This window comes from Mastigoproctus giganteus, chromosome 6 (assembly GCF_048544385.1).
Source record: "Mastigoproctus giganteus isolate SK-2022 chromosome 6, ASM4854438v1, whole genome shotgun sequence".
NCBI classification, from domain to species: domain Eukaryota; kingdom Metazoa; phylum Arthropoda; class Arachnida; order Uropygi; family Thelyphonidae; genus Mastigoproctus; species Mastigoproctus giganteus.
The window spans coordinates 210090165-210111972 of NC_143580.1; the positions used below are offsets into that span (position 1 = coordinate 210090165).

At 35.1% G+C, this 21808-nt stretch overlaps 1 protein-coding gene across 1 annotated transcript in view; it reads right to left on the reverse strand.

Moving 5' to 3' along the window:
- puf (ubiquitinyl hydrolase 1 puf) overlaps positions 1 to 21808 on the reverse strand; it is a 1022896-nt gene that overhangs the window by 385221 nt on the left and 615867 nt on the right. The window contains exons 56-57 of the mRNA XM_090376705.1: positions 13653 to 13814; positions 1563 to 1751 (exon numbers count right to left, since the gene is read on the reverse strand). Of these exons, the coding sequence (XP_090232831.1) occupies positions 1563 to 1751; positions 13653 to 13814 (351 nt within the window). The remainder of the gene's footprint in view (positions 1 to 1562; positions 1752 to 13652; positions 13815 to 21808) is intronic.

A 21808-nucleotide genomic window follows, 5' to 3' on the forward strand; every position in this document is an offset into this window, starting at 1 on the left:
GTTCTTTTCCGCACTCTTTTCCTCTTGTATATTAATGACCTTCTTCCATAGACTGGAATTCCTATCCATAGTTTTGCCGATGATAGCACATTGCATTCTACTTTCCATTTTGAGAAACTTTTCCCTGCTTAATCAGCTTCAACTTCTCGAAAATATGCTACAAATTCCTTAAATGCCAATCTTCAGGTAATTCTCCAGTGGGGCAATGACAACTTAGTTGATTTTAGCCCTTCTAAAACTCTGTCTTGTCTTTTATCTCACAAAAAGGATTCTTCTGCTTATCTTTAGTGAAACTCCAATTTCTAGGCAAAATGATATATCTCTTTTGGGGATTACCCTGACTTCTAATCTCTCTTGGCACAAGCACATTACAAATATTGCTTCCTCTGCATCTAAAAAACTTGGTTTTCTCTTTCGCTGACGGCGATACCTTTCTTCCGAACAGCTGCTCGCTCTGTATAAATCGCAAATGTGCCCTGCCATGGAATATTGTTCCAACATCTGGGGTGGTGCCCCCAAAACCTCTCTCAGGTTTCTTGATTCCGTTCAGAAGAGGGCAGTTAGGTTAATTAATGATTCGCCTCTAACAGAGTCTCTCCACTCACTGTCTCATAGACGTACTATTTCTGCTGCATGCCTCTTCTATAGATACTTCCATGGGCACTGTTCTTCTGAATTGGCTTCTATAATTTCCACTCTCTCTCTTTCAAAACAGTCCGAACACGTGCCACCACCAGCCAACATCCATTTACTGTCCAACTTCAAACTCACAGAACCAACTTTTCATCTTCCTTGTTTATTCATTCAACTGCCATTTTCTGGAACAATCTTCCTTCACACGTATTTCCTGAAAATTACAGTCTATGGAAGTTCAAGTCCAATGTCAACAAATATCTTCTTTCGTCTTCTCAACCTCCAACCCAAGAACGGTACTAAGTACTATAGATTCTAATACCTCTCGTGTTTGGGGTTTACATGAAAAAAAAAAAAAAAAAAAATACAATATATATATATTTTTATTGTTATTGAAAAATTTGTGTTTTCACTATGCTAAAAGTTCAAGTTTTGGATTTAAACTTTTATCTGGTCAAACTCAGCTCAGGAAGGAAAGAAATTTCACAAGATGAGATCTTTTCATTGTGCATTAATGGGTCAATTTGCATGTTGTGCAGGCTGAAAAACCCATGGGGGGCTTCCTCTGCTTGAAAATTAACTGTGAACTAAGATCATAGAGTACAAATAAGTATTTGGAACACTAAGAAAACAAAAAAAAAAAAAAAAAAAAAAAGGAAAAGAATGTAGCAATTACAAGGCAACAATAATATGTAGGTATAACACATACCTACAAAAATATTACTTGGGAGGAAACTGCAAGTTTTCTCCCAAGTAAGTCATTACTGACACAAAATTTTGAAACATCTTTGAATCAGAATTTAATATAATGCAAAGCTCATAAGTAATCATATATATAATATATATTATAAGCAAAGCTCATAATATATATTCTTGAAATCTGTTAGCCATCAGAATGACATATTGATTAAGGAGCATTACATATATACCTTTCCTCCAGCCACAGCACTGAAATCATTGTGGGACAGATGAAGCCTCTGATCTTCACCACGGGATTTTTCTACTAACAGTGCCACTAGAGTAACCATCTTTTCTAGAGAAGCAGGTTTATATTTGTCATCTACTGTTGAAACAACTTCATCCTCATCCTCTTCCTCTTCATCTGAAACAACCTCCACCTAAATGAAGGTATGCAAAGTTGTGTGTTTTAGACAGATAACATAACATTCATTCTGAATGAGCAATTAATTATTAAAATGAAAAATATAGACAGAAAGTTTGCAAGGTGCAGATTTATGTCAGGAGTGAGAAAAAAACAGCTTTTATGATTTTTTTTTTCTCTTTTTTTTTAAGCAAGGTCTGAAGTAATTTAATCTTATCTTTAGTAACATTATTAATAATCCAGCCTTTAAATAGTGTCTAAGTGGGCTATTGTTGATTTATTATACTTTTATGAAAACAAAGATAATTACTGTTTATAACATTTTTATAACTTACATTCTATAATTAAGAATGTAAGAATAATTCTATTTATTCTTGAAACTTTCTCAATGGGCTTTATTGGGATTGTTACCTGTTATGGCCTTTTTTAAAAAGAACCATTCTTCATGTTTTTTTTTTAAAGAATAGTAATCAAATGGATGGTTCTAAAAAGAAATAAATAGGCAGGCGAAGTTTGTAAATTCACTCTTGACATTTCTGTTACATGACTTGCGATTTTTGGCTTCTATTACCCTCCAAAAAGTATTCAGACACCCACTTTAGCAATCCATTGGATTGTCTCGGATAAACAAGTGAATCAGACTGGTATGTAAGGAAAGTGTATGAATCACACATTAGTTGTTCTCATCATGGCATGGAACCGATATAACTCATTTTATGAAATGTTCCTGGGCTTGTAAATTCATGCAATTGCTGATAGCCTACACAATCCGAAATCGACAGTTGATGATGTCACTATAAAAAGGAGCAAGATGGTGGTACCACCACTATCCAGCAATGTGCAGAAAGACCATGGAAGCTTACTTCATGTAACCTGAGAGTACATGGAAGGATAGTACAAAAATGTCATCAGATATCCCTGCAAAATATCAACCAGAAGTTTAAGGTGTCAAGAGGGATTAATTTCTGTAAAACCAATGCTGTGGAATCCATACTATGTATGGATTCCACAGCATTGGTTTTCATAGGTTAGCAGTAGCACATATTACCAACCATAGCAACCAAATAGCACCAACCACAATCAATAGTCTTGCCTCACATACGGCAAAGAATGCTATTTGATGCTATTTGGAGTGTTAAATCTTGCTGAACTCAATTCCAATTAGATGTTCTCATAAGTAATCTGGCAGTGTCTTCTGCCAGAGTGCATCATGCCAATGTCTTCTGCCAGATTGCATCATGTCAATGTCTTCTGCCAGAGTGCATCATGCCAACAATGAAGTTTGGAGTAGTTGAAATTATGGAGCAGAACTGTTTCTTGTGGTCTGGACTAGGGCCTTAGGTAATGCCTTAACATTTTATGGGTTTCTGTAGTGTTTTCAAAAATTTGAAGAAAAGTTTGATGCAAATTTATTGCTCAATAAAAATCACTCATTTTAAAATGTTACAAAACATGTAAACATTTCAAATACTCATAATTTAGTAACTGTTGAGAATTGTACCCACACTGATATAACATTTTTCACTCAGAATGACCTTAGGAATCATTACCTGAAGTTATAACAAGTTGCAGTATATCCTGCATATATGTAATGTAGCTTGAAGGAGTTTTGTGTTCGGAAACATTGCATTACATTATAGAGTGCACTGATCAAACCAGAAAATTATTACATTATACAATTTATGTAGTTAAACCACGTTTTCCTCTTCATCTGCAGACCACTGTACTGGACATTCAACTGTCAAAGACAAACTCGGCAACAAGCCACTATCTCACAAAACTTTAACATTTATAAACGCTCATTAATCAGGGAATCTTTGTTATGGGAATTACTGTCAATATTCCTCAATAGCAGCAATGGCACACCAATACAAAACCCATATAAACAAAATGCATACCACATCTTCATCATTTGAAAACATAATGGCATGTTCAAAGCTACTTCTGTTATGACACAGCATATTTATTTGCAAGCTTGTGTACTACTAGGGTGCTGGCTTGCATAAATGTCCATGCCTGTTGTATATGTGATGCTACATTTCAAATGCCTATAGTTCCACAATAATTGAGAATCAGACCCACATTGACACGATGTTTTTCACTAAGAATAACCTCAGATCACTTCTTAAAGTTACCACAGGTCACAGAATACCCCGTATAGCCTGTACATGACATTTAGTCTGGATCCCAACGGAGATAAGGTTGGCAATTGTAATGACTGTGCTTCATGGACTATTCCAAAGTGAACTATTAATTCTGACCTCAACAAAGCACTCAATCATTACAAGGAAGGAAACTGCATACAGTTTTACTTAGGAATTGTTTTCCTTTCGAGGAATAATTATATTGAAATATATAATGCTTGAAATCTTGTTACTTTTAGATTGATTGTCTAAACTAAATATAATATCATTTTGAAATTACTTACCTTTTGGAATGTAGATAACAATTATTAATAAGTGCAAAAATATGTTTTTCATGTCAAAGTATCATACACCCACATTGTGTTAGCAGTCTGTGAGCTTACTAGAGAGAAAGAGTATGAAATGCAGTATTCTCTGTTTATAAAGGAAACATAGTTAATGTGTTAAACAGAAAAGTGGCCACTCATTAGTTAGAAAAAAAAAGGATAACATGTCTGCCAGTAATGCATGAACTGTGATATGCATGATAATGTTTATTTTTTCAATTTACATTACCTTTTGCTGTTTGAAAATTATAAAGAAAATATTTTGGGTTTTTTTCATAAGTTATGTAATTTATGACAACATACATTTTTTTCAGATTTGAGACAAGAGTTAACAGAAATGTTATGTTGCTGGGCCTATGTGTACACTAGAAAAAAAACACACTAATCTGTCAGATGACTGCACAATGGCTATATCACCATTTGTTGGAGGAAATTTGAATTACAGCATACCACTTCTGTTTATTTTCAAACTCATTGAACATGACCGCAACCGCACCAGTCTGGGAATTTTATTGCCACACCTAGTATAAAAGCCAGTAAAAAGGTATGTGTGTGTGTGCGTGTGCGTGTGTGTGTGTGTGTGTGTGTGCACGTGTGTGTGCACGTGTGTGTGTGTGCGTGTGTGCGCGTGCGTGTGTGCGCGTGCGTGTGTGCGCGTGCGTGTGCGCGCGGACGTGTGTTGTGGGGGGGGTCCACAAACCAGACTGTTCAGCAATTTATTAATTCAAAACTGCTGTTTAGTGAAGTGTCCACATCATGCATTTGGGAGATTATTTTTGAGGGATATATTTCTTGAGCAAATTCACTCTGTATGCATATTTGACAAGGTGCTGGAAAATGATTACAATTTGTACTCATCTGTTCAAAAGGACCCAGGAGGAGGATTACACAATGCAATGATAGGGTCAATAAGCTTATATTAAAAGGCAGTGGAAAGGAAATTACGGGATAGATAAAATTATAAGAGCTATAAAGGGATTTAATGGACTGATTAATTTTTAAAAATAAATAAAATATTTTTATTTTATTAATCTGATGAGTAAATAATATTAAATAAAACCATTTCAAGAGCTTGAGCACTAATGTTACACAACAACAAATTTCAAATTATAATTCTAATGGGTAATAAAAGCCAAATATTTTTTCAATTATGTGATCCAATGGGATACAAGTTGGTGGGATATTGTCAGGTGCCTCTCTGGAAGGCTTTTCTTCAATCAGGCTGTGATTGTTTCTTTCTTCTTCTGGCTATGTAAAAGGCACAATTGGATTAAAAAAAAGTCATGCTGATTAGGTCTTACTGAATACTGCTGGAGACACCAGATGGGGTTGGGAGAGACCTGATTTATTGCAAGAGTTTTTGCAGTCTTCTTCAATTCTGTTGATTTTGAGGTTACTGACAACTTTGTCTTGAAATATTGTATGGTATACTGGGCAAAAATAATCAACCTGCAAGCAACGGGATGCACACGATTTACCACTCTTCAATATCGTACAGCTTTGATATGCTCTTTCAGCCTATTTTTCTGTATGATTCTCCTATACATATGGAATTGCACTCACACCGGACATAAATTGGGCTGCATGGATTGGAGGTGTCTTGCACGTTGACTGAAAAAGATGTGTTAGAAATCTAAGAATTGAATAGCACTTCATGACAATATCCACTCTGGCTGTTCTTCTAATTGTGATTCCTGGGATAAATGGTATGACTATGTGGTTGGTAGATTTGTTGCTTGATACTGAGAGGTTCCTGAGTTTCTGTATGGCATTTGCAATGTTTTTTTTTTTTTTTTCTGTTTTCAAATTATTTGGATATCCATTCTTCTTTGTCAGGGTCTTAGTGAAATTTAATTCTTGCATGACTGAATTTTCATTACACATTTTGAGGGCCATGAGGACCCTTACTTTCACTGAGAAAGGAGGGAATGATTTGAGTTTTAAAAGAACATCCATTTCTGTCGGTTTTCTGTAGAAATATTTTTTTGAGAAGAATATGCTAGTCATTTGTTCTCTTCCATATCCATTTTAATTTAATCTTCTGGAGGAAGTAGTTGAGGTCCTTAAAAAGAAGTTGAAGTTGACCACTCCATGGCACCACACTATTTGAATGTCATTAGTATATCCAAGCAAAATTTTAGATTGGAGATAATTTCCAGAAATTTCATTGGAGATAAGTTCCAGAAATACCAATTCCTAATAAAGATTTTTGTGAGTGGAGGTGAAAGTAAATTATCCATGCTGTGGCCAGATTTTTGAATTTAGGAGGATTTGCTGAATCTGAAATGCCATCCAAAAGGTCAATTAGAGCTTTTATATCATGGATAGGTGATGGGACTAAACTGACATTTATGTGCAATTGGTGGTCAAGTCTCTCTCTCTCTATATATATATATATATACAAAGGTTATCCCAAAAGTAATGTATGCTGCACATGTGCTACTCACTCCATAAGCCTGTACGACTGACATTTGTTAAGATAATGATTTGAAGTTTAACCTTAATATCAGTGTGCTTGAAACAATTCCTGCATTGAATGTTTGTGTAGAGGCTTTTAAAAATGGATGGTGATATTGCTTCAGATCAGATTAAAGTTTCAGATCAAAGATCTTTTAACAAAACAGAACTTTGCATGGGTGAACACAGACACAAATTTATGAATTGTTACAGGAAGTGTATAGTGAGACAACAGGAGATCGCAGCAAAATTTCATGTTGGTCTCAAAGATTTCAAGGTCAGACAGGTATTGAAGAACAAGTAATGCTCAGATAGATCAAGAACATCTACAGACAACACATCAGCAGTCATTATTACCACCAGTTTGGAGGAAGACAGAAGTATGGAATATTAAAATCATCTGTATATTGAATTTCAACTAAGGTGTTACAAAAACAAAGGTCACTTTGGGTCTGATGGGTCCCATATTTGCTGTCAGATGAATAATTAGCAAAGCATAAAGAAATTGCAGTGCAATTACTTGCACATAACTGACAAGAAGGTGGAGAGTTTTTAAAATGCATCACCATTGAATTCACCCTCCCCCACCACCTCAATGGCTATTTGGGATAGTTTTCTAGTATTCTTGATAAAAGGATATAAGTTACTGCCAAAGTTTAGTGTAAGTACCCATCTTTGCCACACCCCTCTAAATGTCGATGGCAACAAAGGTGAAACAAATGGTCAGCATAGCCTACAGTTACGAAGACATCACTGCTGCTGATCATATGCCACTTGGAAGATCAGTAACTGGAGAATACTAAGCAACACTTCATTATAAATTAAGCCTGAAAATTCGTCAGACATAAGCACAGATGTTGGAAGCTTGTGTGCTTGTACTTCACAACAACCCAAGGCCTCATATCACAGTCTGTACAACTTGTTTTTGCTGCTGATTACAAGTGGGAAGCACTCCCCTCCCATAGTCCTAATATGAGTCTTTGTGATTATGTATTCCCCATGAATGTGAAGAAAAGTAGCAAAGAGTTGTAAAGTGTTTAAGGATGGGCAGACCAGAACAGTACCAACTGAGAGATGAATAATTTTGTGATAACTAAGAGGAAGTAGAAGAGAAATTTTGAAGCTACAAGTAAATAAGGCACCAGGGTGTGATGGAATCTAGCCAATTATATTAAAAGAAGCAGAAAAATAGGTAAATAAACCTTTAGTCATAATTATAAGGGCATCCTTGGATTCAGGGGAGGTTCCTACAGATTGAAGATGTGCAAATGTCTCTCCTATTCATAAAGGGGGTCAGAGGGAGAAATGAGTAATTAAAGAACTGTAAGCATGACTTATATTCCAGGGAAAATAATGGAGCCAGTAATCAAAGAAGTAATGTAAGTTCATATTAAAACAGGAATGCAATTATATAGGAATCTCAGCTCAGTATTTTTTTAAGGGTAAATCTTACCTGACCAATCTGATTGGCTACTATGACAAAGTAATTGGATGAAAAAAACTAATTTTGACTTCATATTTCATATTTTTTTTGCTGATGCTGTGATAAGCTTGCTTTCTTGCATCATTTGCCACTGCTAATGCTAAAAAATGCAAGTTACTACATAAGAGAAGCAGTAATCCCGGAACACAGAATTGGGTGGTACTGCACTCAAGATAGAGGGAAAAAAAAAAAGAGATTTCAGGGGCAACTGTACAGACTGACATGAAGTGCTCTGAGCAGTGTAAACATGCTGTCTAGCACAGCTCATGGAGTTTTGTCATTGATATACAGAAATTTTGCCAGCAGACAAGGAGATGATTGTTGCATTGTATAAGGTAATAGTTAGGCTGCATCTTTAGTATTGCATACAGGTCTGGAAGCTTCAATTTAGGAAGAATGGTCACTGTTGGAATGGGTGCAGAGAAGAGCAACAAGATTAGTCAGGGACACAAAGAGATACCTGATTGAAGTGTTTAAGGCCTTAAATGGATTGTGTAAATTAAATGTGGATTGTACTCTAACTCTTGCTCAGATGATGCACGCATAAGGGGACATAAAAAATTTTAATTGAAAAAGGATGGTTGTAGAATAAATGCGCAGATTTTGATTTTGGTCAGGGAGTGATGACTGATTTTTGGAAAAATCTTTCACTTGTCATGGAGGTTGGTAATTTGAATAAATTATTTAAGGAATAATTAAAAAATTTGTTAAGAGGGAAGGACAGATGAGGTGGGTAGGGGTTTTTTTTTTTGTCTTGATTCTATGCATTATATGTTGCTATTAATAAAATAATTTTATTACTTTATTTTATTTAATGAGTTTAATTGCTCTTACATTTTGAAATAAAATGAAATATATTAATTTGTAAAATTATGGCATCCATTTGGTCTTCAAAGCTCAGTCCAGCTCTGTTTTTTTTGGATAGTCTCTCCTTACACACACACGCACGCACGCACCTGATAATCCAATTCATCCTAGAGGTTCTCTAATAGGATTGGGGTCAGGGCTTTGGGCTGGCCAGTCAACTTTTTTTTTCGACACTTGTGTCCTCAAACCAGTTCATCACAATGCAAGAAATATGACACGGAGGACATTATTACATAGGAATGGATCTTCCCCAATGTGCTGCTACAATGTAGGTAATGCATTATTGTCCACGACATCAGCATTCATAGTTTTGTCTGAAACAACCAATGACCCCAGGCCCAAACCATGAAAAACAGCCCCAGATCATCAAGCTGTCCTTGCCAAACTAAACTGTTGGGATAATATATTAAGGCAAGTAGTTTGTTTTCTAAAGGCATCCTCCACACTTAGGTATGATTGTCAGAGGTAGGCCAAGTACTGTGACTAGTTATTCCAAAGCTTTCCCATTGGTCTATAGTTATTCAGGGCGATTAGTTGCTTGTGAATAACCGCACAACCATGGCAATTCTTCTCATGCAGTGTCCCAAGCACTGCATTAGTGTCAACATGTGTCCAAATCGTCTCACTGAGGAACTGCATGTGCAGTGACAGCATTAACCTACATTCCAAGTGGACAATTCTTTGCAGGGCTTCCCTGTCAGGTTCTGACAGCCTTCAGAAGGTTCTGGAATCATTTTGAAACAGTTTCAGCACCAGTCCACTTCCATTTGCAGACCACAGTACCAATTATCAATCCGGGGAACTTCAGTGCTGTTAAAATGTCATGTACAAACAGATTGCTTATGTGGTACCCTATTATCATTCTGTATTGGAAATCTGTTAAGTCAATCATTTTGTATTCACAATCATACTACTATCTCCTCAAAGGCCTGTGGGCATATTTATAGTTAAGTCTAACATGTGGTGCATGGGCAAGACATGATAAACTATTAACAGAAGGGTGTATGGATATTAATGGGAGGAAGTGTAGTTTCAATACAGAGGAGATCATTTATTCATTTATTCATTTATTTATCTCTAAATTGTAAAAATGATGAAGTTTTTCTTTTTCTATAATAGGTGAAAAATTTCTGGGGAAAACTGCCACCGTAATTTGTGGTTTCTATTGGCTTTTTCACCTTTAACACATAAGAAACAAATGACCCCCTCCCACTTAATTTATACAGAAGTCAGTGCAATTAGCCATTCATAATATATCAATGCACAAAAACATCTGAAAGGAAGTCCTAGAGGCCAGTATCATCTAATTTGCCACACAAAATATTCTATATATATTTGAATGTTGCAAGCTGATTTCTAAACTACATCCAGTTTTGAAATTTCAATACTGGAGACCTTTTTTTAGATTTTCCCTTGATAAGTGGGATTTAGCAACATGTTTTGCTGTTTCTATATCACTGAATAAATTCCATTAGATTCTTGTGCCTTTTTCATATCCAAACATGATAATTTCTCTACTAATCCATTTTCAGTGATCATACAATCATTTTGTTTCTAATAGCTGTTATTTAGGCCAACAGCACTGTCAAAGTCTAAAAGCTCACATGTTCACTGAAGTGCTAAATTTAACACATGAATGAACCAATGTGGTTCAGCGTTTTTCCATGTTTTCCACTATCTGCTTTAGCCTGTCGTAAACACTGAATAACTTTATTAATATATACACTTAATGGTTTTCAGTCTCTTGGTATCTTACATTCATCCCATGCAACTTTTATTTTGTTACTACTTCACTAGCTCAGTAGTCATCCACTTTCATCTATGCTTGGAAAACTAATGTTTTACAGATATAAAAAAGCAAGCAGTATATGTACTCATTATATTTAGGAAATGTTTCAAATGGCTAAGGCTAGCATAACTTCCCTTTCAAAATTAAAATCCTCCCCTTTGCTCTCAACAACAGACATCATAGAACTTTGATACTTTTGTTTGTTATGATCATTACCTGTTCCTTAATGTAAATCTTGTGCCATCTTTGGTAAAAATGAGGTCAAAAATATTGTTTCTCATATTACTCAATCCAGAAATATAATTCTGCTATGTGTGCCCCTACAAGTTCCATCTGTCTATGCAAAATTAGCCTCCATATGAAAATACATTTATAAATGCCCATCTACTCCATTTGTCTGCATAAATTATCACAATATTCATTATATTTACTTAGTACAATGAATAAGATGAAAAACGATGAGATTGCTGGGGTGGAGAAATAGATTTTTTTTTTTTTAACTCATTGCTTATTTCACACCAGACTGATTCAATAATATCTTCAGAATTCTCAACTACTAGATATATACTTTTTGTTTAATTGGTTTTTTAGAAAAATTCATCTGTCACACACATAAAAAACTCTTTTCAGAATGTCACACTATAAGCAAACAAACCAAGGTAAAATATTTTCTCTGTAAACACAAAATCAGAAGATAAAAGCTTCAACAACCAACAGAATGTCATATGACATAAATGCAGCTTTCTCCTTATGATAGCAGATATACAGATTCTTTTTATCAAAACAAATGTTACTGTTTAATTTGAAGGCACCCAAAACCTCAACAGGTAGGACTATATGAGAACAGGCTGCAGAATATACAGGGTTTACCAAGTCCCAACTACAAGAGGGTTAAAATAATCCTTGGAATCTTTAATCGCATTGCATTTTTCTTCTAATCTACTCAGAGAATACAGAATTCACAATTCTGCTCAATAATTAACTTAAAGGGCAAATATGACAAAGATTTACACAAATGCATGTTGTCTTCTTATTAGGTATCTGATAAGAAGACAGATAAATGACAAATGAGTGATAAACTGAATACACAGAACAATCAGAGCAGTGACGTGACCTGGTAGTAAATCTTATGAGGTTTTTGCATGGCTTAGTAACTTTAAAGAATACAGTAACTAATAATTATTGTACAGGTGACCTACGCTTAACGCTGATCATTCGTTCCGGAAAAACAGAGCGCTAAGTGAATCAGCGCTAAGCGAGCGCCGCTTTCCCATAAGGTAACATACGTATTTATGAGCTGCTGTCGGTGCCATAGGATATTTCCTAATGAATAATAAACAGTAATGAAAAGATGCACAAATGTCGGTCAAAATATTTAATATTCAAATATTTGCACATATAAAATATTCTGCATTACATACGCATAATTATGTGGTAACTACTTGCGTATCAAAAGTAAATTTAAAATTCCAATTAAAATAATGAATTTAATTGAATTGATGATTTTAATCATGAAAAATGTGTGGATTTTGAGTTGAACTTTGGCCCTCTTCCAAATAAACTAAAAGGGGTATTAATTTTAAATCCCCCGCAGCGTTACAACCAACAATAAAGTCAACCGATCCTTCGCCGCTTTGAAACCTGGCATGTTTTTTTCTTCTTTCAATATGAAACTTCTTTTAGGCATTTGTTTCCACAAAAGTCCTGCTTCAGCTATGTTAAAAACTTGAGAAGTATAACACATAATACCCCTCTTCAATAATTTTAACAAAAGTTCTTTTTTGAAAGTTTCGGCTCCATGATCTGCACTTGCGGCTTCTCCCTGGATTTTAAATCTATTCAACCAGCCCTTACCAGTTTTAAATGGTTCCACATTTTTTTTTTTTTTAGGCGAGTTTTCTTCAGATCATCATATTGGCTAATCTCTCTCTCTCTTTTTTTAATATTTAACTTAACTGAATTCTGCATTGGAATATTATCTTCAATAAAATTAGTCTTTCCATTTCAATCCTAATAGCCGGCCTAGTCCTAGTTGCTTGCAGTGGAACAGCTATCTTTCCCGCTGCAAAAATTAATTCTTTATTTTTTTATAATTGTTCTTACAGTTAAAGTTGCAAGCCCTAAATTATGGCACACATCCGTTTGTCGTTGACCGGAATCGATTCGCTTCCAAACGTCTAATTTAATTTTCAAATTCAGTCTTTTTCTTACATTTATAGTCTTCGTACTGCGCCCAGACGTTGTTGCTTTTTCATTCCTATCAGTCATTATTAGCTCTTCGAAAATGTAACTGCGTTGGTTGAATTAATTACGATACAATATTTAAGTAAACTTTCCGTTAGGCACGATGTCTAATACTCTACTGAGTGATGACTAGACTTCGGATAAATGCATATAACGCAAATATTACAAGAAATATACTTGGTCATTTTTTAAAATGTTGATCTCGGAACTACGTAACAAGTCACTGTACTGAAACTAAATTAGCGTGCGAGAAAATTTCACTGAGCATGGGAAAATTTCTCTAGTCGGCGTGGGAAACGTTTTAATGCTGTTTTGCTATTCATTTTCAAGCTATCGACTCCATCAAATGAAACGATTGCGTTATGTCAAAAATGTAATCTGTAAAAGAGCGTTATAGTGATCTGTGACAGCGTTATAGTCAGATATGGGTTATAATATAAGAACAGCGTTATAGTGAATCAGCGTATAGCGAACCGCGTTATAACGGGGGCCTGCTGTAATGTAATAATTTAAAATTGGTTTATTGATTCCTAAAGTTAAAATTCATTCCCAGATAAAAAAAAAAATAGCAGGTAAAACTTTATAAGTTAAGGAAAGTCACACTTACATAATCTGAAGCTTTCTGCCCAAGATAAAAATTAATTATTGTGGAAATAGTTTCTACAGAAAGTAAAAATTGGCATTCTTCTTCACCCATTTTGGCAAATTCCAAGAAAAAGGCAAAATACTCTGTTAAGTGTTTTAAATGTTGTTTAGCTCCATGCTCAATCTGAAAATAAAATTTAAATGTTTTAATAAAGAAAGAAATGCATATATTGCTCTTTAAGCTATATCATTAATTTAACACCCTGATAAAGATAATTTTTATTTTTCCAAATTTGCTACAAAGAAATTACAGATAGCATTATCAGAATTAAAAGCATATCAAAATCAAAAGCAGAAACAATTTTAGAATGACAATATTAGTGGGTTTTATTGGGAAAACCCACATAATAAATTTAATACCCTGGTAAAGATAATTTTTTCTCTTTTCAACCTCTGCTGCAAAGCTATTTTTACAGATAACATTATTCAGAAATAAAAGAAAAGAATTAGGGCGACGATATTAGAGGAATTTATCAGAAAAGACACTTGCAGAAAGAAAATGGAAATCAAATGCTTTTTCCATATTTCGTAAGATCATGCCTATTAAATGAATAAGATTACAGTATTATTGAAAATGTGTTGTCCCTGTTTCTTAAACATCACACTAATATATATTTTTGAGGGCACATTCTTTAAACGATTAGGTAGAAATGAGCAACAACAATAGTGCAAATTATAAAGGTCAACAAGTATTTTTCAGGGGGGGGAAACCATATATGGACTAGATACACCTTTGGACACCGATTCCAAATCTGTTTTCAATTTCCCTCTGGCATCACGTCTAGTTCTAGTCACAAAAACTAGACGTTTGTCTAACAAACGTCTAGTTTTTGTGACGATTTTGTGATTATTCAAATATGATGAGACTGATTATAACATACATACTTATTTAGCCAAGCTATATGAATATAATTATTACTTATTATTGACGTTTATTTATGTAACTGTTTGAATACAGTGGACAGAACTTGTTGAGATCATTTTCGGATTCAGCTTAATTGATAACAATAAAAGGGACAAGAATTGCAGCTGTTCAGTGCTGTTTATTGATGAGAGCAGTGTACATAAAAATGTGGGAAAACAGAAGGAAACATTAAAATCAAGAAATATAAAGTACTTTAATTTGATTGTCTGCTATTTCTTTGAGAAAGTTATCAATAAAAATGAAACTGTTATAATGTTTCTCAAAATATGCACAAACATTAAAAAAAAATAATAATAAAATAAAGAAAATATAAAAATCAAGAATTAAAAAAGGTTTGATGTTCTACTGAAAAACAGTCAGAATGGTAGAAGTATAGACACAATACTTTCTTTTATGTAATAACGATACAAATAATCATACAAATACAAAGCAACAGCAGTAGCCATACAACATGTCAGAGTTCAAAAACAAACTGGGATGTAACATCACTTCCCCTGCACGTGCGAAACCACAATAAAGGAAAACAGAAAAGTAATAACAAAAATGGAAGCACTGATTACAATAAATGTTGTTTTTTTCTATGTATATGTAGTCTCATCAGAACTTTATAAAAGTGATATCATTAAATGAATGATAACAGAATAACTCATGATCACAATAAGTGTCCTGCACCGTATATCTATGTCCTTGTATACTTCATAATTTTATTATTTGATTGCAAATTGTTTCATATAAGATCTGGTGAATTACTGAAACACATCTGTTGCCACCTTGAAATTATAAAAATCACCCCAACAAATTCTGCTACGTATATGGCTCTTTCCTAAGTAAATTACAACGACATACAATCAATTACAACAAATGGACTGAAAATTTATCAACTATGCTTTGGCTGTCCTCTAGGTGACCAGAATAGGTTTTGGGTACCACATGTTACTTGTACTGCTTAAATGAATGGATAATTTGACTGTTTGAACAAAAGGAAAAAAGTTGTTGCTGTTCATATCATGAGAATTTTCTGCTATTTGCAATCTGTTGAGAATCCAGTTATGAATGATCCTGCATGATTACAGCATGCCAATTCCAGTACCTCTGCAGCATGGACCAGATTCTTTAGAAGACAATGTGGAATGTGATGAAGGTGACTGACAGAGATCTGGGAACTTCAGCCAATCCTGAGTACACACCTGATGAAGAGACATTGGAACCAGAGCTGTTTACCCAAGATGAGTTCAATGACCTCATTAAAAATCTAGCTCTCTCCAGATAAAAAAAAAAAATTCTTGCATTGAGAGTAAAGCAGACGTAACTGTTTCGGAAGACTGTCAAAGTGTCACTATCAAAAAACAAATGAATTTTTGGCAACTTTCTTCATAGTAAATGGTCTGCTCTGTACTGCCACGGTATCAATGGAATTTTAAGGGAATCATCATAAGTGCATTTACATCTGAATGGTGCCTCTTCATTTGCTCCTCACAGAAAGTCTGAAAGCTGTTCCCTTGTATAATCCAAACTTAAAGTCAACCATTGTCCACACTCTATTTAAAGGTTCATCTACAGGATGTGATGTTAAAATTTGCAATTGTCATCAAGGTTGGTAGAATGATTAGTGTCCAGCAGAACTTCTTCAGGACAATTTAGATAAATTTATGGGATGGTCAGAAAAGTGGCAGCTATGTTATAACAGAGCAAAATGAAAGGCCTTACACTTGAGGAATAGCAACCTGAAACTAACTGATACACTTAGTGTGATTGAATTAAAAAGAGTAGAGGAAGAAAAGGATTGGCATAAAAGGTGCTGAGAGCTGAAGAATATAAATAAGGGTGGAATTTTCACTGTTAAACAATAATTCCACAACTAGGGACCATAAATTCAAATTACAGGGGGAGAGGTACAGACTGGATTGCGGGAATTTTTCTTTTACAAAGACCGATACGAAAGTAATATCTCCTAATGAGGGTGTAAATCATTTCGCATGTCACTGAGGTATCTAATTTCACTATACTGAGTGGCGCTGTGATCGGGCTCGTGAGTGCAGCACACGGATAGTTCAAATTGGTGGATGTTACAGATATATGTATTAAGCAAAGAGTGGCGACTGAATTTCTTATCAAGGAAGAAGTGACGCCCCTCGAAATCCATACACATCTCAAAAATGTTTATGGTGACAATACTGTAATGTGAGTATAGTTAGACATTGGGTAAGACACTTTAAGAGTAAAGTGATACTGTTCAGTATAAGGGCCATACTATAGCTATATGTGTACAGTGGTTCCAATACTGTGACATATACAGCCACTCCCAGACTTTTACAGGACTGGAATACAGCGTGTGATGCAGAGATGGAGGAAGTGCATAGAAAATGATGGTGATTCTGTAGAAAAATAACAATGTGTTTATTAATGATTGAGGATTAATTGATGTAAATGGCATAGTTATAGGAATTAAATTTTCTGAGGAAAAAAAAATAGGAGGCATTAACTTTCATACTGCTACTCTTAGTCAGTGAGTTTTTAATTTTTAGAATAAGTTATCTCCATGGATGATCGAGGCTGACTGTTTGGGAAAATTCAAAAGACAACCCACACAAGGAAGGAGTCATATTATTATTTTTTTCTGGTTTGGTTCTTTGGGTTTTATTGGCACATTAGCAACTAAGGCTATAATGTACCAATTTTTTTCTGCTGGCATAGCATAAGCCTTCTCATATGGCTAATTATAACACTGAAGGAAACATACTATAATGGAGACACTACAGAGAGTAATTCAATATAGCAATGAGCAATGGATCAGCTGTGATGGTCTCAAAGTCATTGATATGTTATTGAGAATGCAAGGAGGTTTCACAAAATGTTCCTTTTCTTAAGGGATAGCCCTTCTAGTGTAGACCGTTACATCAGATGTGGCTGTCCCCAAAGAAGCACATGAGCTGGGAATCTGTAGTGTACATTAGTGGATCCAGCAAAGCTTTTCCTTCCACATTCCACTTGGCCTAACAAAGAGTTTTGTGAAAGTTATGGGTAAGATGAATTTAAGAGGATTTCATTACTTATGTGAGAAATTTTCAAAGGTCAGTGCTGTGAAAGTGAAAAAGTCAATCTTTCTGGAGTCAGAAATCAGACAGCTTCTGCAAGTTGAAAGCTTTGAAAAAATGTCTAAATGTATTAGAACTTAAAATATGGCAGTATTTCATATGGTTTTGTGGATGGAGTTTAGAAACCGCTTCATGAACATAAAGAACGGGATGTCATATCTGCAATAACATTTCTAAACTACAGTAGAGCATTGAAAATCTGAACATCAATAATTCGAAAGAGCCAGACTTATTTATTTTTATGCTGGTACCATAAAATAATTACAGTAAGTGATCAGACTTATGAACTGAATTTTGATTCTATTAAACGGCAATTCAAATAAGTGAAAATCGTAGGAATATTATCTACAGGCCATAAAAATGAAGATACAAAGAACAAACTTACACTTACCTTACCAATTAACAATATTAAATGATACATGAAAATCGGAAGAATATTATCCACAGGTTAGCAAAATAAAAATAAATTTACACTAAAGTACTAACTAAACGTACTAAATGCTAAAATTACATAAGTACTAACTAAACATAACACTATAATCTGATATGATTTACTTTTTTATTCTGAATGTCAAGAAGTATTGTGAACAAGAAGGCAAAATGGGCAAGGTTTTGCTTATCCTAGACAAGCAAGACATCACATCCTTCAGTGGAAACATTAAACAAAATATGCGATGGATTTGAATTCATGTTTCTTCCATCAAACATTAATGCACTCCTCCAACCGATGGACCAGGGAGTCATCAAAAAGTTGAAGAGAATCCACAAAAAACAACTCTTGCATTGTTTACATTTAGAACAAAGGATCATAGCTTTTTTTGAAAAAGCACCAGTCTCAAGGACAGCTGCTACATGTTAGTTGACGTGTGGGAATTTAACTGCACAGAATTTAAAAAATTCTTGGAAAAAAACTGTGGCCTATTGCTGAAGAAACCATAGGAGATGAGCAGAATCAAACTGAAGAAGATGAGCAGAATCAAAACGAATGAAATGAGACAAATACTGAATGAGATGATCAACTAGTTTCAGTTAATCCTTGGGTTTGAAAATTGTGATGAAGGTGATGGAAGGGTGTGAATGGATGATAATGATTCCACAGGGTTTCCTGTTTTAAACAAAAACAAAATTGTGAATGTAGAAGAAACTGGAGATCCTGAAAATGATATGGGCGAAAATGAAGAAAAAGAAGAAAATAACACGAACACTGGGGCTATGCATACTGAGGCATTCAGCGTGCTAGTGATTACAATGGCTTGGTACGAGCAACAAACTGAATGCTGTCCAACTCAACTACTCTTGCTGAAAAGAGTAACAAGAAAAGAAATGTTACCTATGAATAAAAATATGTAAATACAACTTAGTCATTTTATTTCTTCTCTTCTTCTTCTTCTTCTTTGGTCCTTAGCTGGCAGCTGGGGGAGACGGTTGGCCACGCAACCAGTATGCTGCTGTAGGTGCCACAGGGTTTCGGACTTGCTCTGTGATGTTCTTCCATACCTTACGATCCATGGCTTCAGTCCTGGCCTGGTTAAGGTCGAGACGTCGGCTCTTCAAGTCATCTTCCACTTGCTTGGCCCACGTTTTCCTAGGCGCGGTCCGTTGGATGCTCCATTGGGTGGGTCGTTGTCTCCAAAGGAGTGTGGATGGTATTCTGTTCGTGCCCATTCTACATACGTGGCCAAACCATCTGAGCCTTCGCTTCTGGATTTGGTCGGCAATGGTTGGTTGCTGTTGGCATCTGGCGCGGATGGTATCATTAGTGATGCGGTCGCGAAGAGAGATGCCCAAGATCTGCCGCAGGCATCGCATTTGGAATACCTCAAGTTTGTTCAAATCCAACTTGAGACAAATCCATGTTTCCGATCCGTAAAGAAGAATGGGCAGGATCAAAGTGCGGAAGAGTCGGATTTTAGTCTTTGTGGAAATGTTGGTCCTCTTCCACACTTTATTTCTACACTAAGCTTTTGCTTTTTCATCTCCAGAGAAGTATTTTTGATAAGTTTGGAAGTCAGAACTACCCCCAGTCCCATTTAGTATGGATTATCGATGGTCTACGGTATGTAGATTTCAACTGTATAAATGATAAAAATGTAATTATAGTAAAATCTCGTTAATAAAAACTTGGTTTATACAAAGTACTCGTTTATATGAAGCACATATCATTCCCCTGTGAAAGAATACGCTTTTCTATGTAAATATATTAGTTTTTTACAAAATTCAGTTAATATGTATTACAAACTTCTTTTTCACTCCATGAGAAATAAATATTGTCATTTTGTATGTTTAATACAAATCTTGGCAGAGCGATCCGATTACTGCCCCCGGCCACCTGGCTCCCTACTTCCTGAAGGATGGCACTGACTTGTTAGAAATTAGTTTTGTATTAACAAAAGCAGTTTATGATAGCTACAACATCAAGTGCACTCCGAAAAACATCTTTCTGAAGGATGAGCTGTTAAATTAACAACAAAAGAATAAAAAGTTTTTCTAAGTTGTTTACATGCATTCCCTCGCTTTCCATGGGAATAAGGTCAGTTGCAATTGTTACCCCAGTATGCAATTGTTACCCCTTATGTTTTATATTTGTGTCACCAGGTGACAAAAATATAAAACATCAGGCAATAACAGAAGGTTTGGTTCGATCTCATGCATGGACAGTGGCGTGGAATAAGCTGCCTTTGTGACATGGGGGAGGCAGTAAATCTAGCTAAGTTTAAAGCAGAATTGGACAATTACCTTGTGGGACTGAATTAAGATTCTGCTTTATTGTTATAATAATAAATCATGCCCATATTCATTAACAAATATAAGAAAATCACAGAATTTTTTAAAAGTTCCTATTTTCATAGATTTATACTTTTTGAGTAAAAAAAAAAGTGCTGAAAAAAACTGTTTAAAAAAAAAAAAAAAAAAAACAGGATAGACAACGGAGTCAAATCAAGTCACAAATAAAATTTGTTGTAAACATGGAGAATTGGCAGCTATGATTAAGCTATAAAAATTTCTTAAAAACATTTAATTCAGTTGCTGACTAGATGCATGGATTGACCAGCAAAATTTCTTTTCTTCTTTTCTTCGGTCAGATTACTGTTTCAAAACTTCTGATGTCAGCGTTTGCTCAGATCGTGTCAGTGAAATTATTCTTGTAGGAATAGAATCCTTTATTCCACACTCCATGTTAAAATCTTGTACTTTAACTAAACCTTGGTTTTTCAATAAATGTGCTAAGGCTGTTCAAGAGAAGAATCTTGCATATTGTAATTGGCTTATTTCTGATTCTTCAGTCTCATTTTCTGCCTACATCAAAGCTCGCAACAATCGTAAAGCAGTTATTAATCTGTCCAAATTAGATTTTGAACAGGCTAAGAGTAGAAAACTTGCTTCTTGCCCTAATGGTAGCCAAGCATTCTGGTCTCTTGCCAAAGCTATTAGCTGCAACTTTTGCCCATCTCTGCTCCCACCTCTGTCAAAACCAGATGGTTCTGTTGTCATTTCAGCCAAGGATAAAGCTGACCTGCTAGCATCCCATTTTTATTCCAACTCATCTATTAATGACCTTGGTAAAATACCCCCCCCACCATTCCCAATATGCTGCATTCAATGTCTCCAGTGTTCTGTCAAAAAGGATGTCAGAAGGATTTTTACGAATCTTGATATTAAGAAAGCTCCAGGTACTGATGGTATTTCCCCACTTTTTCTCAAAACCTGCGCTCCTCAACTTCCTCCTGTTCTTTGCCACCTTTTTCCACTTTCTTATTCCAAAAGTGTTTTTCTTTCTGCTTGGAAATTTGCTCATATCCAGCCAGTTCCTAAAAAGGGTGACAAATCATTCCATCAAATTATCGTCCCATTCCATTTACTTCTGATGTTTTTAAAGTAATGGAGTAATTAATTAACCACCAACTCTTAAACTATCTAGAAATGTTCCATCTGATCAACGATCACCAGTATGGATTCTATCAGTGTCGATCCACTTGTGATATTCTGGCTTATGTTACCCATTTATGGACAAATTTAATGGAAAAGTTCGGTGACACACAAGCAGTTGCTCTTGACATCTAAAAGGTTTTCGATCGTGTTTTGCAGAAAGGTCTTCAA